The following is a 20518-nucleotide window of genomic DNA, read 5'->3' as shown; positions in this document are numbered from 1 at the left end:
TATTTATTACGATAGCATAATATAATATAATAATAATAACAAACTTTTCCTTTTTAATGATTTAAAGAAAAATATAACCAGAAATAACAAATTTATCACTTCGCTTCAGCTTTCTGCCTCATATTTGGAAACTATGAGATAAATAATAAGGTGTACTTTTTCAACTTTCATTTTTTTTCCTTTGTACAAATGTTTTAAGTTACTGACATAGCTTTTTAAAAAATATATATTTTTACAACAATTATTTCTAAGAAAGAAAAAATATCGCTATTGGAACCAAAGTTCTGATTATTTAAAATAAAAAAATACTAACTTACCTTTACCTATAGTGGGAACATTCTATAGGTAATAGTTATTGTTTAAAAATTTGATAATTTAGGAAAATAGTTTTACGTGAAAATGTTTAGATATCTTTTCTACATCTGTTGCACAAATGATGAGTTTCTGTATTCGTAATAGAGGTGCAGTCCCATGTCGGAAGCGGGATGTAACACTCCTCTCTTTTCTCATTCAAACAACCCATGTGACTCCCAGCAGCCAATCAGACACTCGTGTTAAATAAGGGGGGTTGTTTATGGTCATCGCTTAAACCTAAAGTGGTCTTATCTGTTTTAGTAGCCTTAACGATATAAAATAAATTGTTTGTAGTGGCCTTTTGGTCTTCAGCTGCATACTGTCACTGGCCAATTGACTTTTATAAATTGCTTGCACTTCGCAAAGCTGTTCGCTGGATGAGACTGGGATGGCGCCACTTCTCCTTCGGACAAAAGGAAGGTAGATTAGAGATATATCATTGTATTTAATTATACTAATCATTGTTCTCTCTCTCTCTCTCTCTCTCTCTCTCTCTCTCTTTAATTTAATACCTTTCCAGAGATGTAAATGAAATTGAGTTTTATTTACTTACAGTTCACGACTTCGTTTGTTGTTTCACAAACTTGAGCACGTATGATGATGATTAGAATAATTTGTAAATGATAAAGTCATAAATTTTTGCTATCTTTTTGAAATCAGATAAAAATTATGGGGAAATATTGTAAACCTATAAGATTACAATTATACACGTTCTAAAAATATACACCTTTTTTGAAAGTTAGAATGTTTTTGTGTTTTTGTTTGACAGAAAAGAGGAAACGTGTGAGGAAATGCAGAAAGAACACAAATTATTGATATACCAAGTGGCATCAAGATATTTTGTATGCATGCGAATTGTGGGAACGTATGAGTTATGTGTAATTCACTTAATGCATTCATCGTAGATATTTCTGTAATTAACCCCATTCGTCTGAGGTTAGAAAACCTTTTGTAAGGCTGGGATAATGTTCAAATTTCGTGAGAAATCTAACATGACCAACCTCGCAACTGTTATAGACAGAATTTTCAAATAATTATATTTAAAATTCAACAAGGTGTCAAATTTTTAAAAGTATTATTTCTAGAAAATTAAAGTTTTGCTTTCATTGTTTAAATTATTAATAATATATATAATTAAGTATAAAGTATTATATGCACAGACTTTTTATTTATCTTTACGTGCGCGATGGTTCTTTACTTACGCTAACAAGATAAATACACGCGACCATGCAAATAAGGACTGTATTGATTCTCATTTTCAGTTACTTTTACTCCCAAACTGCGCATTGTTACATTGTTATTAAAAATCACGTATTTGTTACAGCAAATACATGATTTTCACATTTGGATATGCAGCACAAAAGTAAAATCCAGCAATATGAGAACCCAAAAATTTAGGTAGTATGCAACAACGAGTAGTCATATTAAGTAATTTTCAAATAGATCACGCTTATGTAAGTATATCTGAAATGCAATAGAGATTTGAGGAACAGCATTGTGTTGAACTATTCTATGTTAATAATAATTCATAAAGGCCTGTTGGTTAGCAAGAGATATTTCTCTTTGGAGATTTGTTGTTTCTACAATATATAACACATTAATTTCATAATTAAGCATGCGTATGGGTGAAGAATATAGCATTACAATTATTTAAATATAAAAATTAATTATGTGTTGTGTTTACAATGAATATTAGTAAAAGTGTCATACATTATGTGTCGTGGGGGAGTTACAATTAAATTATTTCCCCCCACAATTCTCCTTGAGCATGAAAGATGAATTAATCACTTTTAGAGGCAGTTGTAGAGAGTCGTAATTTTTTTTTTCGATTCCTCTTCCGCTGTCTTATTTCCTTCCTGTTTTTGCTTCCTATACCATCAGTGTTTCGTGGGACCGAATATATATAATCGCCAAGTTGCTCAGTTCATTGCAATTTCCATAGAATGGCTATTTACTGTGCTCTGAGCCTCAGATAAAATCCCAAAGCGTATGGAAATGATGGATCATATGATAACCTTTCTCTTTCACGTCCTTTCTGGAGGACTCGTAGAAGCAACTGCTGAATGGTAATGTATGCAAATCTTCAGCGACCGAGAACCGTATTTTAAGTCCTCGGGATCACTTTCTTACGAAGAGCTATCACCTGATGAATATGTATTGTCGTCGATGTCTTTCGGGAGAGTAGAGAATGCATAATTAATGAACCTTAGCCAGCCAACAATCTCCTTAAATTTAAATTTACGGATCTGTTCATTCTACATTCTTTGCGGTTAACGTTCGTCAAAGGTCATATAACTGAGGCTTTGGGGGATTTCATAGAAGTTCTTTGATGGCAAGTTCATGTTATGAGTCCACGTTGGTGGCGGTGGTGTTACTAATTATAACATTTTGCGTATATCATAACCCACAGACGCATTAATTTATTGGAAGAAATATCGCCTTCGTTTATATCAATGAAATGTGTTATTTTCTCAAGACTATAAAACTCGTTAAGACAGATAATTTTCCCCGACAGAAATCTTGGGAATAATTCCTATTCTTTTTTTCGCATCTCTAATTGCTATTGTTAACAATATATAAACAGATGAGCGCTGTTCATAAATACGTCAAAACTTGGGCGAAAACAAAGCGAGACCAATAACTTCTGGAAATTGGAGAAAGTTAATAGAATAAATATTCTTAGAGATGTAACAGTAAAGGACAGATGTTACACTGGATTAAGAAAACAATGCATTATATGTCCTTTTGGTATAAAATCTTTTAAATTGAGAGTTCGTTTTAACAGAGTATGAGCAAAACTTAGATCGCAACAAACTTACAGCGTAAAAGGAATTTCCGTGATGCCTTCTTTCAACCCTAACTCTAAAGGATTTATAATAGTGTCTCCAAATTCATTCATAATTGCTCGAAACTACTCAAAAATAACGGATAATTATAACTGTGCACATCTGCATTTTCTTTATATATTTAAGAGAATAAAAATTCATTTCATGGTAGGCCTAGAGAATTTACATTTAGCATTAAACTAATTTTTATAAATTTACGGCTTGTTTCTTGTCTAGGATGTAACGAAACCTTTTTAAGGTTTATTTGCAAACGAAGGCCAGTTAGTCGCTCTCATTTGATGGTGGAATTGATGGCTTTTTTTCTTTCTAACTGGACGTAATACATTTGTATTACAGTCTTAATTGCTTTAGTTAATCGAAATCTGGTTCTTTCCTAGTCGCAATAAGACAGTGATCAGGATTTTTTTGGCTAGTCGCAAGATATTGGAAAGTTTTGTTCTATATATAAGTCGGGTGATTTAAATAAGTCGGGTGATTTAAACTTTATCCATCACAAGTTTTCATATAGAACTCCACAATGTAAAGTTCTCAAAGTTGATAAATCGACTGCACCGTTATTGACACAAATCAAAAACTATCGTTTTGGTACTTTATTTATATATTTAGATTACTTATTTTATTATTTGGTGTATTATATTTTTATTTATTTTAAAAAGTAGAGAAAGTTTGCTTACATTTTAAAGTATTTTTAAAATAAAATTAATATTCTCTTAATAATTAATATAAAAATAATATAATATTTCTTGTTCCTGACTGCATCTGCATTTTTTTGTTTGCTTATATAACGGAATGTCTTTATTTTTAAAGGTATGAAACATTTTTTTTTTTAGTAAAGTGGACGAGCTTTTGTTCATTTTATGAAATGATCCGTTTTGAAAGCTATAAAATTATGTTCATGTCACATTCCTTCAAATATTGTTAAGAATTGTTGACTCTATGGTTTGTGTTTATTTGTTTAGCTTTGGTTATTTTTCCCCTACGTATTTAAATCTAACCGAACTTTGACTTGTTTTGAAATTCTCCAATCCGTGGGATGCTCTCTCTCTCACATACTCACATAAACACACAAAAGTGGCTGCACATAAATTATTATTCATCAACACGATAAGGTCTTCATCTAGAATAGTTTTTTTTTTATTTCTTAAATACTGATCAATTACATAAAATTTGAGACGATGATGACAGACACTAGAAGTGCCAGGATTAAATTAGGTATATGTTAGTGTAGTGCGGTACATCATTGATAACAAAGTGCTTTAAATCCAACTTGTTTATTTGCTAATAAGTACAACATACCAGTAATAGGTCTGGCTATACTTTTCTCTCGATAAATGCAAAATAAATAAACTAGCGATTCTTGTTCTTGAATTTTGTTTGCTTCCTATGATATTACACAGCGATAAATTCCTACAACAAAAAGGAGAAAAAAATGCATTTCTTTCATGAATTACTCTAATTTAAAAACAAATTTCTTATATTCTTTTTTGTATAAATAGGAATTGGTGTACAAAAATTTTAATTCCAATAACTTCAAAATAATTAATAAATAATGTAATTTACTAGTCATATATATATATATATATATATATATATATATATATATATATATATATATATATATATATATACAGTAATCCCTCGATCAATGCGCCCCCGATTAGTGCGTCATTTTTTTCGATACCCAAATTCGATTAGTGCGCCTCTAAAATTCATATACATCTTATAAATAAATGTTACAGATTTTAAAAATTTTCGATCTATACATTTTTTATGGCTAACTATTTTATAAAATCACTCACCAGAATGAAATAATTTAGTTATCAATTTGAAACATTTTACAAAGTTATTTTTTAATGGCATACTACACTATTTCCATGTACACTATGTTCCAAATTTACCGCCAAAATTTATGTCGTCTGCTTCACATAGCATTTTGCTGATTATATCACGTGCAATTTTTTCCTTACTTTTTTATTTTAAATTATTTTCCTAACCTTCAATCATGAGTAAAAGAATTAGTGAGCAAAAAATAGAAGTGTGAAAATGATTCGAAAAGTAATCTCATTGGAAGAAAAACTTGAAATAATTAAAAAAAATTAAATGAAACAGTTTATTCTGTATATTTTATAAAATTCTGTATATTCCATAAAATATTCTTATATTTACACAAAAATGGGTGAATCAACTGCTGAATACAAAGAGAAAGGTAAGGCTGCTTCAAGTTCATGCACTCGAAATCAAAGTATTATAATGATTGAATTAGAGAGACTTCTTTTTACATGGATCAAAGATTGGAACCAAAAACGGATCCCGCTAAACACTGGCCTTATTAAATCAAGTCTCTTTGTAACCTGGAAAGAAAGGGCTATCAATGATGGTAAAAAAGAACTCCACGTTAGTGCTGGGTGATTTGAGCGTTTCAAAAAGAGAAATAGCCTACATAATGTTCTAATCACAGGCGAAGCTGCAAGTGCAGATAAGGAGATATCCAGAGATTTTGAAGAAAATTGTGTAAGAAGGGGACTATTGTGATCAACAAATATTTAATGTCGATAAACCCGGCCTTTTTTTGGAAGCGAATGCCTTCAAAGACTTTTCTAGCCAAATCAGAGAAATCTCAGCCTGGTTGCAAAGTCGAATGAAATTACTGCTAGCAATCTGCGAGCGTTTGGAAGCACATTCTTCCACATTGCGCAAAGGATTTTAGAGGCTTTTCAAATGAATCTAAGTTAATGAAATCTCAGAATGAGATTTCATTAACTTAGATCCATTAATGAAATCTCAGAATGAGATTTCATTAATGGACAGCGGGAAGATCCTGAAGAATATGAAGAAAATTTAATCACTGACAAGCCCAAAGAGGTTTCACAGAAACAGTTTCAAAGTAGTTTTCGTACAATCGAAGTTTTTAAGCAGCAATGCTTAGAGACTGACCCTGGTGAAGAGAGAACCAGTAAAATTTGCAGAAGAGGCAATAGGGCCGTACCGTCAGTTGTATGGAAAAAAAAAAAGAAACAGAATGTCCGCCAAACTACGTTAGCTCAATTCTTTGTTAAGAAGCAGAATAATAAATTTATATTCTGAATATGTTTTATTGTCTTTCAGCTTCATGGTTTTTCTTTGACTAGACCCTGAGACATACCCTAATTCTTTTATATAAAAAAATTAAGGGTCAAAAAAGAAATCTGAGGAACCAATTATACATTTTCCCCATAGGTTATTATATTCAATTAGTGCGTTTTCGATTAATGGCCTGCTTTAAAGAACGCATTAGGCGCACTAATCGAGGGATTGCTGTATATTGTTTTTAATTTGGCAGATATCGTATATACACAGCAATACGATAAGGTCTATCATCTACTAACAAAATAAAAATTCTGTTTAATTTGTTAAATCATTTCAAATGAATTAATATGGCATCACTGTTTACACTTTGATGAGAATTTGCAACTCTCATCACTACGAAATCTACATTCTTTAAAAACGTAGCAGCTTTTGGATTGTTAATGAATATCTCTGATGTGGATCTATTCTTCACTTTATAAGCAGCCAAAACCTGAATTAATCTCGTATCTAGTTAACATCCAGTGCGCAACTTAAACAAGAACACTAAAAAGATAAAATAAAGGTGTTTGTTTTTGGCAAAGTTTTTTTTTTTTTTCAGTTACAGGATATAAACACCATAAACATTATAAAACAAATAAAATACAAGTTAAGTTGTAACAACTCATGAGTAAATCGTATATTGTTGAATGATAATATTGTACTTTAACGATCCGAGGTCAAGAAGGTAAAGTGACACGTATATTAAATTTATAAAAAATTCATTCGTTCGCCATTTATTATTATTACGTCACATCTCCAAGGATTCATTGAGGGAGGACACTTTTCGAGACTAAATGAGAGTTACCTCATTGTTACAACGTACCGGTACAATTCGATGTGTTTTCTTAATCTACACTGCAGTCATCTTCATTTCTCCTAGTTAAAGATCCGGTGATATCTGAACAGTAGATTAGGCAAACACAAAAAAATTATTGTTTTGAACTTCATAAGAGACTAAGTTGTTCCAAAGGAACGTGTGCAGCTCATTAATCATTTCGTTTGATTAATTATATTGATTTCTCTGCTGTTAAAAGTTATCACATTATATAATGGTTTTGTAATAAGTATTGCCTAAATCATCTGCGATTGGAATTATAATTATCTGATCGACTTGATTAGTTGTCAGTTTAGTTTTAAGAATCCGTTTTATCAGCTATAGTGAATTAGTGATTATTCTGAACTTTAAAAAAATAAGAATGGCAACTCCATTTTGAATTGAAGTTGTATATAAGAATTCAAAATTTTTAACCGAATCATTTATTTTGGAGATTTTGCACTTCATTTGGTACTCGAATATGTAAAGCTCGGTATTACAATAGTGAGGAAATATATTTGCTGTCTTTTTTTTATAATGCATATATAGAAGAATGTACAATAAAAAATACACAGTATTAAGTAGCTGTATTAACTCATCTACTAATTATTCTGATAGATAATCTGCAGATATTTCGTCTGTGTAGATAATTGGAATAGCTAACGATTGTCTTCTAATTTGTCTGCTATCATCTAGATTTGAGATATTAGCATTAAGATTGAGTTAAAAACAGTTACTATTTGGAAAAAGAACAACTAAATAAATATATACGATTCTTACAGAGTATTTAAAATGTCACATGCAAAATGTAAACTGTATGTATTTGTTTGTGGGTGTCTCCCACAAAATGTTAATAAGATGGCAAGTTGTCTACAGAGCAAGAAACTAATAGCCTAACATGGCTTTGATAATAATTGCCCTGCTGCGATATTTTTTTTCCCATTGTTATGTGAAGGATATGCCAAATAAATCTGTGTTTTTACGCTTGAATTATGCAAAGTTTTTTTCTTCGATGGTGTATCTGTTTTGGTTTTTTGTATGTTATATTGAGTAAGGTATGCGTATCTTTTGGCCACTTTCTTTATTAGTCGTAGCAATAAATTTTGTCTTGAAAGACTTCTATTAAAAACATATATTAAAAACTATTAAATTATTTCTTTTCTCTCTTTTAATTTTCAATTTCACTGTTCATAGAAAATATCCTACTCCATTTTAGATATTTCCGACCTTATCTGAAGAGTATTTAATCCATTCATGCGTATGAATGATCTGGTTTTCATTCATTCAGCAACGATGATGTTATAAATCATCTTTTAATTAATTATTCATTATTTTCCCTTTCTTATAGACAAGTTTTACTTGTTCATTCGTTGGTAATCACAGTTTCAAAGAAGTAAATTTGGTTTTATTGACCGCACTTGTTTTTAACCGAGTTTTCTTACGAAACGCCAATATCTCTTCACCGTTATATTTTTCTTTCTTAGAATTTAGCATTATTCATGAGTACACATCCTCACGAACTATAAACAAAAACAATTTGCCTTCCTATTTTCTTTTTTTAAAAAAAATGCTTTACTTCGAAGTGTCAAATAAATAACACCGAATGTCCTTAAATAAAACAAAATGTAATTCGCGAATGATAAATCATTTTCCATTACCACTTTCAAAAGAATATTAAAGCCACATCACGCGATGCAAGGATAATTGTAAAATATTGCTACAAGTATTTTTAACGTGCAGTCTTGCGTGCATGATTTTTAGTTCACAATTGTTAGGTACAACCTTTAAGCTATGACAGTTGTAATTTTTCAATACCAATGATGAATAACTAATTTAATTACAATTATAATTTTTAAATTAATAATATTATTTCTCTATTTTTATATAGTAACTTTATATATTCTTGAAATATTTGTAAAAATATATAAAAATTTTGATTTTTCTAAAAATATTTATGTATTTACTTATACACCTTTTTCTATATTTATGTATATTGAATCTTAAGTTTTACTATGATCAACTGCTTTCTGTTTTTATTTCTTTCTTTTTGAGCGTGAGATTTGTGATAGTATTTCTCAGCATGTCGGTGATCGTTGTAAGATTGTGCTATTGCGTTTGTCAACATTAGAGCAACCGTTACCCAAGTATCGTACCAAACAAGTTCTGTTATTTATATCCCATAATAATAATATAAACCCGTGCTCCATTTTCGTATGATGTTGTCGCCTTCGCGCGCCAACAGCTTTTCAAAATTACAGTTATGTATGTAAGAAAGCGCTCAATACAGCACCAACATGGAGTAGAAAGCTTTGGTACTCGAGTAAATCAGAAGAGACTTGCAGATCCGTGTGCCTCCATCTTTAATAGTTTCCTCTGACCGTATGGTGTGTCAAAGCTTCCATAAGTACTTCCATATTTCGTCGTTTCCCTATGGAAAACGAAAAGTACAACATCTGTACGGTAGTGAGGTCGTAAGAGGAACGCTTCCCGTCTTTGTGTAGTGACACGCCGCAATCGTATGCGACTGTAAATCCAAACGACACTTTTCAGACCCCATAGCACAGTTAGCTGTTGCCATTTTGTAGGCTATAACGTGGTGAAACAGCAAAAACGCTTTCACCTAAGCCCTTGTTGCCAAGGGATACCACGTGCGGCAGGTGAGCAATTGGCGTTGACATTAAGTTCTCCCATCAGGCTCTTTGATGGGTCGTATACAGCTTTTAATATGCTTTAAAACTTAGTAAGTAGTTAAGCGACAGTTCATTACCGATAAAAGGGGTGTTAGCCGATTCTAACGGGGATGTTTCTTACACCTTTTTATGCCTTTGAGACTGGATGAGAACATGGCATTTTTCACTTAAATACCTCATAAATTATTATTTCTGGTTACTTTGGCACAATGAAGCTATCATAGTGGACGGCATGAGGTCATTGCTAACGCTAACTTTATACATGATTGTATTAAAACAGGTTGCTGCTTTTGGAGTCAACGTGAGCAGAAATTTAAATATAGTGTTTCAAGTTTTCTTATTCCTGTTGGGTCGGATAATCGAGCACATATTATCGGGCGAACATTTTGCTTTCAAAAACTCTCTTAAAAAATAGAAGCTATGAACTTAGTCCTTATAAGGACTGGTTTAAAGGGGCGAAGCAAGAATGCTTTTCATCTCCCCCGTTATCTGTAGAGGACAGTGTAGGGATAAGGTGTTATTGAGCTATTAAAGCTCTGATCATGGCAGGAGGGTAACAGCAATAGCCGAGCCTCAGAACTTCATTAGCTACAGCATTGCCATCCATTACTCTCCAAGGGTATTGGATTGAATGAATCAATCACATCATTTCGTGATAATTTTATTTATCCTTATTTTTAAAAGATAAAGGTGTGTTAATTTAAATTAACTTTAAAACTGTAAAAATTATATATTATTCTTTTTTCCTAAAAAATATCCTCAATTTTATTATATTTATTAACATTAGAAACTTTATTTATTTTAATAAATACATTACTTATATTATTCTTAAGGCTACACATATTTGTCATAGCATATATGTCTTAAAGTTAACTTATGTTTAATGTACTTTTTTGTTGTGAAAATTTCAAACCGAATTTTTATACACGTGAAAGATGCTGCTTGTTATTATTTATGATTTTCGATTAAAGAACTAAACATTTGAAAAAATCGGAAGTTATAAATTCTAGTTATTTCTAGTTTATCTGAATTAACAATAATATCAGGAAATAATTTTATTAACAGCCTATGTGAAAGCAATAATACTTAGACAATAGATAAAGAGATTTCAATAACATGCGTGTAGACAGTTACATATGCTTACACGTGTGTTTGGTCAAGCGGCTACCCAGCTCAAGCCATCGCTTGTACATTCAGTTGTTGAAAAATGCAAGTTTGCAAATATTTCTAATTAATGGAGGATCGAATATCGTAATACAAATTTAAGAGTCGTACATTACCATTTCGTATCCTGGAAGCTGACTTTTTAGGACTTGAGTGTGTATCGCTGCCTTATTATTCACCTAGAATTATAAATGCAATTAAAAACAGTTTGAAGAAGATATATTTATAAAAAAAGTTTATAAAATATTATTAGAAACTCTTATAAAGTAATGTTTTAATGTTAAATTTCTTAAATATTCAAAAATGGCATGTTATCAAATACACCATTAATAATCTTTTATTCTTTTATTATTAAAGAACTTGTTTAGGACTGCGTTAATTTTATTATTGGATTGAACTAACGTATCTGCAGATTGTTAAGCAACAAAAGTAGTCCTAACAACTAATTTGTTGATAGTATTTGAGTAACTTTTAAATGTCGCTAGCTTTCTATTACAATTTACTGTTCCCCACTGAACAATGTGCATATTTTATTTCAAAAACTATGGGTATTTGAAACGAACAGCGCCCAAATTTTCCCTCGACCCGCATAGCTACATAAGAGCTTTTGTTTCTTATCAACTTGAATCTTGGCTATGTCGATCAATATCTTTCCTCTCTCTCTCTCCTCCCCCATATGCGCAACGCTGTTCTAGATATCTCCCGACAGCGGGCAGAAGTCGGTGTTTTATACTGGTACGTTCAGATAAGGTTGTGTTGCAGAAAATGCTAATGTAACACACTGGTCACGTACTTTCCAGTTACGCCAGCTAAACCTACCCACACAATTAGTGTCGATATGAGAAGAAACATCAGTTTTCTATTTATCAGAACCATTCCTGTGAGTAAGTTTCATCGATGAACGAAAATCGATAGTAAACTTTCATTTCACTAAAAGTCTCTGTCGTAAGCAGTTCACGATTTATCACGTTGTAAGCAAGCAGATTGCGACTTCGGAGAAAAACAACCGTAGAAGTTTAATGTTTCTGAAACAATTTAAAGCATCCTAATTTATTCATTTAGTTTATTTTGAGTATTTCTGTTTTTATACTTAAGCATTTTAATAAATATCCTAGTTAGGAGTTCACAAGTGCTTTCATTTGTTCTTCCAGACACACTTCTATTTCTTTTATAAACGAAAAATAAAATAAGTTTCTCTTCATTAATTTAACAAACGAAATGTGATCATAGCTCACTTGTTAGAAAATTTCATTTAAGTCAGAATAAGAATTCTTTAATAATAATTTAATAATATTCATATTGTTTGACAATTAGTATCGCCTCTCGAGCCAAAAAGAAATTCGAATAATGAAAAGAATGCAATGTTAAAATCTGATTGGCACGTTGCAATAACCATATCTAACAATACCGCACAGGATACATACAACTTCATATAATCAAACCGTTCAATATGAACAATGGTCCAAATTCCTACTTGAATGGTGCTAGCTTTTTGTTACCGAAATATTTTTAAAATACTTTTATGGTTTGAATTTCAGTTGCAAAATTTCTTTGAAATGTAGCTTATTCTATTTATTTATCAGCCTAATGTCACTAAGCAGTTAATTCTCTAAAAGCTATTAATTTGCTTGACGTCTTCTTTTGATTTACTTTTTTTTTTTTTCATCTAAAGGTGAGTAACCCAGTCTCATACAGTGCGAAAGGATTTTCCTCCGTAAACTCGCATGTTTTCGTCGCGAAAAACAGACAAAGTAGCCATAAGAACACCACAACAGACATAATAGACTGGCCTCATAGCTAAGGCTATGAGACCAACGCAAGACTTACAGATTCATGAGGATTTATTTTTAATTAAATAATGCTGTTTGACAATATAGTAGAGTACATAAAAACATAAGTAATGCGAACTGTAAATTTTTAATATAAATAAAAAGGAAATAATAAAAGTAAAGAAATAATTTTGAATTTTAAAATAATCACCAGTTAAAATAACATCGCTTGAGTTTTAGATTATTTACATATACGTGATTCGTTCTACTGTGTGTGTGTGTGTGTGTGAAAAGTTATATTTTAAAAATATTAGGAGCTAATAATGAAGCAAGCTGACTCAGGCATATTAGAAATCTACAACATCGATTTGGGTTTGGTTGTCACAGTAACTCACGTGGACTACAAGTTAAATGGGAAAAATAATAAATAAATAAATAAAATGTTGTATATGTTGGGCTCAGACGACAACACGACAAACTGCCACGGCATCAACAACGGTAGTATCTTACGGAACATCTTCGTACACGTGTTCAGAGAAGACTCATCGGAGCACGTTGCTAAATTTACTTGTATTTTTGGAATTCGGCTGTTTCGTTAGCGGGGCAAACGTACGGTATTTACATGGCGTGAGAGACGTTGTAACACGCGTTTGTGCAATGTCTGTACCACGTACTGGCAGTAAAAGACGAAGTAGACTTTCGATGGGTTTTTCTGGTGGAAAAGAATTCATGCAGCTTTAATAGGCTGCTGTCCCGAAGTCACCTGGGCCTAGTGAAGGATAAAAAACAGAAATCCACGGCGGTTGCAAGCGAGCAACAGAATTCCTTATAACGCGTTGCACGCAAGCGATCTGTTTTAAAATTTCATTTCAAGCTGTACCTAAATCCATTCAATATATTTGCAGACTGTGTCGGGTTACCTTTTCTGACGCCTCGGAAATCCGATTCTGTGGAGGTCCCGGACATTTTATTCATGATATAGCGGACTAGTATTCCATCGTTATACGGGTTCGAAGCTTCTATTACTGGCACCCGTAGATCGTAAATCTGCGAAATCGACGTCTTCTGAACACGGCAACCTTTGATACTGGAACAGCTTCAGATTAAACAGCACAACAGAGGGAAAAGATAGTGGACTGGTATATGAGTCCGGTGTTGTATGGATAAATAGTGCATCTATAAGTTCGGTTTTTGAAAATGAACGTATTATTCCAATGAAAATTGTTTGCTTTTAACTCATTTTTTTTATTTTTTAGTTATTTAAAAATATTAATTATCAGCGAATACTTGATAATTGTTAGAAAGTCTCCACGATGTTTATTTCGCACTAGGTAACTATGGCAACGGCATTTTTTTTTTTTTAAATTTTTAGATCATTTCATTATTTGCAAGTAGTGGTTTATTTCATTGTTTCTGTAACCTTAGCAACTATTCCACTTAACAATGAAATACAATTGGATTTTATACGATTCTGTTCCACACTGAAAATGTCCGTATTTATTTCACACTAGGTAACTATGGCAACGATGTTTTTTTAAGATTATTTGATTATTTACAAGTAGTGGTCTGTTTCATTGTTTCGGTAACCTTAGCAACCAATCCACTGAGACACGTAAGCACAATTTTTCAAACACAATTTTGCTTTTATATGATTCTTTCCAAAACTGATAATACATGTAACATTAATGTAATGTTCGTTGCATCTACAACAACAAACTAGCGAATAATTAACATGCATTTTTTTTGTTTGTTGAACATGAGAATAATAGCAATTGTTAAAAGACCATTGTTGTTATAAATTGCAACAAACAGTGAAATAATTGTTTAATATACATAGTTGTATTTATAAGTGCAGTCGCGATCGTAGCATTGTTGAAGTCTGGTTGTCTGGATAGAAAGGTACTTGAATAATGCAGGCATGATATTAAATGAATCGTTAACGTAAATAATTTTAGATAAGTAAACTATTTAGATAACTGTTTTATGCAAATATCCCTTTAACACCATTTTAGATTTATATATGAATTAATTCTAAAATTATATCGAAAAATTATGAAATATTATTTTTTATTGATTCATTTGTTATGTACCGAGTACAGTCAACATTCTTTTTCTTTCTTTCTTTCTTTTTTGTGCTTTTTTTTTTACTAAAATGGAAGCAAAGCTTTTTTTATCCTTCTTTTTTAAATGACTTTACTTTTCTTTTTAACAAAATCCCAGATACCATTAAAGAACATCTCTAGCATCTTTTTTTTTTTTTTTTACATGCCATAAAAAGATAGCCAGAGTGTAATTAACAAACATTACCTTAACCCTGCTTAAGCATGGGGGATTATGTATTCATGAGCAAAACCTTAAGAATAGGATAATTAGTGCTGGGATGCTTACAATACCGTTGAATTTTTAACTTGCTTAAATTCTATATAATGTGACAGGAATTAAAAAATAATGAAGAGAGTATTTAAAAACGAAGTAACTTTTTTTTCGTAATGAAATAAAATGAGAACAAAAATTTATTTCAATAATCAACTTGTCCTTTGCTCGCATTTGTAAAATTATCGAATATTTTTTGTTAGTTTTTAGTTATCCATTAGATGCTAAGCTAAGAAAAGCAACGGAAAAGCTCACAACATATTCAGCGATAACAATGAACTGGAAAGACAACAATTGGAATTTAAAAAAAAAAAAAAAGAAAGAAAGAAAGAAAAAGTGATGACATCACTTCTAAAGATATCGATTTTTAATTATTGAATTAAAAAATTACGATTAAATTTGAGATAAGGCAACAATATGATGAAAGAACAAAGATCCAAAAATAAATTTTTTGAAATGGGCATATCAGCAGACGAACTAAACGAACTCCAACAATTATCTTGTAAATTACACTAAATTTATTGTAGTTTGGTTTCAACAAAAGCTTTGTGTTTTTCGTTTGGTGTGATAAATTAGCTGCGAACTACACAATGTGGATTGCCTCGAAGAATAAGGCGTTGAAAACAGGTATTTCAAGTATAATAAATTTACCGTATCTTAAATGTCGTGAAATGGATGTGAAGAATGATAAAACACACATCCATGAAACAGTTTAGACTTTAAATGTCGTGTTATGTATAGATATTACGCACATTTTTGTGCATATTCGCCATCACAGTTTATCTTAATTATTGAAAGAATTGCTCAGGTTGTCATTTCTCACATAAGTGTAGTTGTGAAGCTAGAATGAAAAGGAATTTTAACCTGGTTTTCCATATTAGGTGAACTGTAACTGTGACCTGTTTATTTTAATAATAATTTTGTATTTCTTTTTTTTTTTTTTTTTTCGTTTTAGGTCCCAATGGTTGTCCGCGGAGACGAGGAAGACAAACCTATACACGTTTTCAAACACTGGAGTTAGAAAAGGAGTTCCACTTCAATCATTATTTGACTCGAAGACGGAGGATAGAAATAGCTCACGCTCTTTGTCTGACAGAGAGACAGATCAAGATATGGTTCCAGAACAGAAGAATGAAGCTAAAGAAAGAATTAAGAGCTGTCAAAGAAATCAACGAACAAGCTCGGTTAGAAGCAAAGCTCAAAGATCCCCACCATCAGAACGGCAGTAAGGAAAAGGATAAGGATGACGGCAAAGATCCTGAAAAATCCAAAAATGGAACGAAGCAGTCCGAAGACGACGATCCTTCGGACGATAATCCAGCTACTGACGGTCTCGCTGTCGACGATACTTCCAATTCTCAACCATAAAATATAAGAGCATGAAAGGAAGAAAAAAAAAAAGTCACCTTTAAACCCTGGCAAAACGCTGTACGTGTGGTTTGTTTGATACTTGAATTTTTTGTTGAGGAATTTTAAAAAAAAAGTGATCGACTAGTCGGGTCAGGAGACGCGTGCTGATCTGAGTGCGAAATACTAGGGCTCACTACATCTCTTCCGACATCATCTATAAGCATGTCTGTCCGACTACTTGTGAGTTTCTTAGTGTTGTGCGTATGTGAGTATTTCTGCATGTGCCTGCCGTGTGTTGATTAAAAAAAAAAAAGTAGTGCCATAAAATGATAGAATAGCTATCTCGCGACCGGTGAATTTGCCACCTCCTTCATCCACATATATGACAGACCATTTCGCACTCTGTTCTTGCACACGAAATATATTGTTATTCTCCCCCCATCCATCCGCCATCTTCCCTATATTTCCCTTTACCATTGCTAAGCAATGGGATTTTTTGTACTGCCGATAATTGCCATATTTTCATGTTGTTTTGTTTTTTGTATTTCCAACTGGGTGCGGTTACTTCGTTTGTTATTGGAGATTTTTCCGATAGGGGAAACGCCAATTCGTTTTATGGGGATGTTCAAACATTCTAATGTTAATCTCTTAAAATTATTATTCCTGTTGGCTTTCTATAAGGGTTCAAAGTTTTTGATAAAAAGTTGGTTCCTTTTTCGGGTCTATCAGTTTTTATTTGGGGACAATTGTTTCATTTATTATTGTTTAAATTTACGAGTTTACCACTGAAGTTAACATGTAGTTTATACATTTTTTTAAATTGTCTCAGCTCGACTAATAACAACGCAATATGTTTTGAGACAACTAGGAGCTATTCACTCTCTTTCCCACCCTTGAAATACCTCTGTTCTGTATTGTGGGTAGTGAGTATTTGTTGGAAGTAAAGGGGGTGGGGGGGTGGAAATGGTCATTTGTGACTAGAATTTTTTTATTACGAAAAGATGAATATAAATATCCCTAGATGGGATACATTAACAGGAGGTTGTGCCATTTTTAATCCAATTGCAATAACAGAAGAACGAAAAAAAAATAAATAACAGCGTTACTGACTTGGTATCCATAAGGAGACTTTGGAGTACGGGCTATAATGCCATACAATATTCGTAGGATTCATACGTATTTATCTTGGTAACTGTGGTCTTACAGCATTTCCTCGTCGTTTCTAACATCCTTTTTTTGAGCTGCAGTTTGAGTTTTGGTCTGCAATTAGAGTAGAAGTTCATTGTGTCCATACCTATGTACATATTTTATACTCATCTGTACACTCGTACATATATATGTATAAAAAGGAGCTGATTTTTTAAGATTTTTTTTTGACACTGCACACGAGCGAAAGATATACGTGCTCTTAATTTATTCGCTCAAAGCAGTCATGGTGGATTTTTTCCTTTATTATTATTTTTTTTTCATTTTCCTCCCTCCATAATTATTGTTCTTGTCAGCCATGTTAGTGTTAGACAAATCTCAAACTGTATTCAAGGATGTGTTTCTGTCTTGGTGTCTTAGAATTTTTAGGGCCTTGTTCTTGTGATGTTCAGGCAGTGGTGGCCACGTTATAACTCTGCAGCATGTGCCCTATTCAACCTTTTCAATACGTAAAACGATGAAGCTGTTTACGTACCTGTTAACACAATGTATCCGATTTCTGAAAAAAAAAAAAAAAAAAGTATCCTGAACCTCCGATGTAGTTAGCTGTTGATGGACCCACTCACTCTGATGATATGTTCAAATTGTACTTTACTTTGATGAAATGCATTTGAAAAATAAACAAAAACAAATTGTCAGATTTGTCCTCCGCTCATAGTACGTTTGAAACTACTACATTGGTCAAATGGTAACGTTTCTCTAGATCTTCTCCAGCTTGCTGTATCCTGCTCTATATGTGTAGAAGACTGTAGTTATCACAATCGTGATATTTAAACTTAACAAATAAACATTTGGAAATTGATATCTGTGTCTTTTCTTTCCATTAAAAGCGATTGCAAAAAAAAAAAAAAAAAAAAAAGAATTTAATATTATAAATAAAACTAATTTTAATGATAAAGGAGACATTTGCCATTGAATAATAACTAGGATTATTCTCGATTTTATTCGCATAGAGTCAATAACACTGATAACTTTGCTGATGTCAACTTTTCGTTAGTTCGTTAGGCCTAAAAGCAATGAAATCAGCTGTAATGTCAGATCATAGCAACGAACTTGATCAAAAGGATAAATGTTTTTTTTTTTTTTTTGCAAAGCTGGTTTCATTAATCATGAACTGTAAAGCAATCTTAACACATCCAGTACATTTGCTTTAACTTTCCTAAAAACTTCAGCTCATAACGTTCCTTGGTGATTACGTTTCCTTTAATAAATCCAAATAAAGCTTAGCTTTACCAACCATATTTCATTATTTCTAATTATGTTGCTATAGTTAGGAGCTGTTCTCATTCTCGCTAGCAAGCCTGGTGTAAATTAGCTACTAAATCGCGTTGGCTCTAACACAACCGTCTCATAAATACCCAACGTATACGAAGGCATGTGTCACAAAACAAAAATAACAGTTTCCAATAAAGTGTACTCGCTAAAAATCGATGCCTTCCACCTTGCATTATCGTCGGCATGCATACCCCGACAAACAGACAGAAAGAGCGGGAGGGCAAACGGAGAAAAGGCGCATGCGTACTGAATTAACAAAAGACCCCAGCCTGGCTCAAACCCTACGAATGGACGACATGTATATCGGCATCGAGGCGATGAATGATAATAAAACTAGCGACTCTGAGGAAGGGTCATACTCTCCGAAAAATATTTCCTTCGGCAACGAAAATACTTAAAATGGAGGATTTGAATGGAAATGAGGGGTCGTTATCATGTCGCTTAATGGATGGGTTTGTGCTCAGTAAATTGCCAAATATTACTGGCAATATACTGGACTCATTGCGTAGATGTCGTTCTATATCCCTAACTGTACTTCGTCTTGGGGTCTTTAGAGGCTATTACAGGTAATATTTCAACCGTTATGACCCATCGGAAAATTTCAAGTCGTTGGTTGCTTTTTTTTTTTGTCTTAATATTCTCACTTTTTTTTCCTTCTCCACTGGAAAACCAGCGTACAGAGAAAGTGGGAAATGAGGATTAATACTGGTTTTAACTATCGATGCGTGTCTTTCTTTTAATGGCCACGCGAGCATTATAAGTACACCCCCAACGAATGTCTCTATATGGTGGCTAACCAGGAAAATGGGTTGCTTTAATTTATCATATAGCGCGACTCCTATACGTATAGCAATTAACGACTACGTGATGGTCTTTCTAGCAGATAAGGGGGTATCATGTACACCCGCGACTTCCATTAGAGAGGTGATGATGGCTTTTGTCGATGACTGGAATGTTGGAGCACGATACGAAGTTGAACGACTAAAAGCTCTGCTTAAGCTACTGTGACAGAGAGCTACAGTTTTTTTTTTTTTTTTAATTTTCTATTTTTTATAATATTCGTTCATTGGACAATGTTTCTTTTCCTAGTAGAAAAGTTGGGATTTTAATTACGTATCTTAAAATATTAAATTATATATCTTTAAAATAATGGCAAAACTTTTATTTTACTCAAAATAATTTTAAAATTTAAATATTTTTGAAATATTCTTAAAAATTTTGAGAGTATAAAATACACCTTTAAATATCGTATATATTACAACATTATAATTTATTATTATTATTATTATTATTATTATTATTATTATTATTATTACTAAGGGGAGGGAATCAATCGACCGTGAGATGCGGTGATTGATTTTCAATCCAATACCCTTGGAGGGTAATGGATAGCAATGCTATAGCCAATGAAGTTCTAACTGAGGCTCGGCTATTGCTGTTACCCTCCTGCCATGATCAGAGCTTTAATTAATAGCTCAATAACACCTTATCCCTACACTGTCCTCTACAGATAACGGGGAATATGAAAAGCATTCTTGCTTCGCCCCTTTAAGCCAGTCCTTATAAGGACTA

At 32.4% G+C, this 20518-nt stretch overlaps 1 protein-coding gene across 2 annotated transcripts in view; it reads left to right on the top strand.

The window, feature by feature from the left end:
• The window catches only part of LOC150100175 (homeobox protein abdominal-A homolog), a 46266-nt gene extending 27793 nt beyond the window's left edge, over positions 1-18473 (top strand). For both annotated transcript variants that reach the window (XM_090402423.1, XM_090402422.1), the window contains one exon: positions 16071-18473. In XM_090402423.1, the coding sequence (XP_090258549.1) occupies positions 16071-16483 (413 nt within the window). In that variant the 3' untranslated portion in view covers positions 16484-18473. The remainder of the gene's footprint in view (positions 1-16070) is intronic.
• Positions 18474-20518: the final 2045 nt, after the last annotated feature.

Source organism: Typopeltis vanoorti, chromosome 13, assembly GCF_054136105.1.
Source record: "Typopeltis vanoorti isolate ZY-2024b chromosome 13, IOZ_Tvanoo_1.0, whole genome shotgun sequence".
NCBI lineage: Eukaryota > Metazoa > Arthropoda > Arachnida > Uropygi > Thelyphonidae > Typopeltis > Typopeltis vanoorti.
This window is presented reverse-complemented; position numbering and strand designations above follow the sequence as displayed.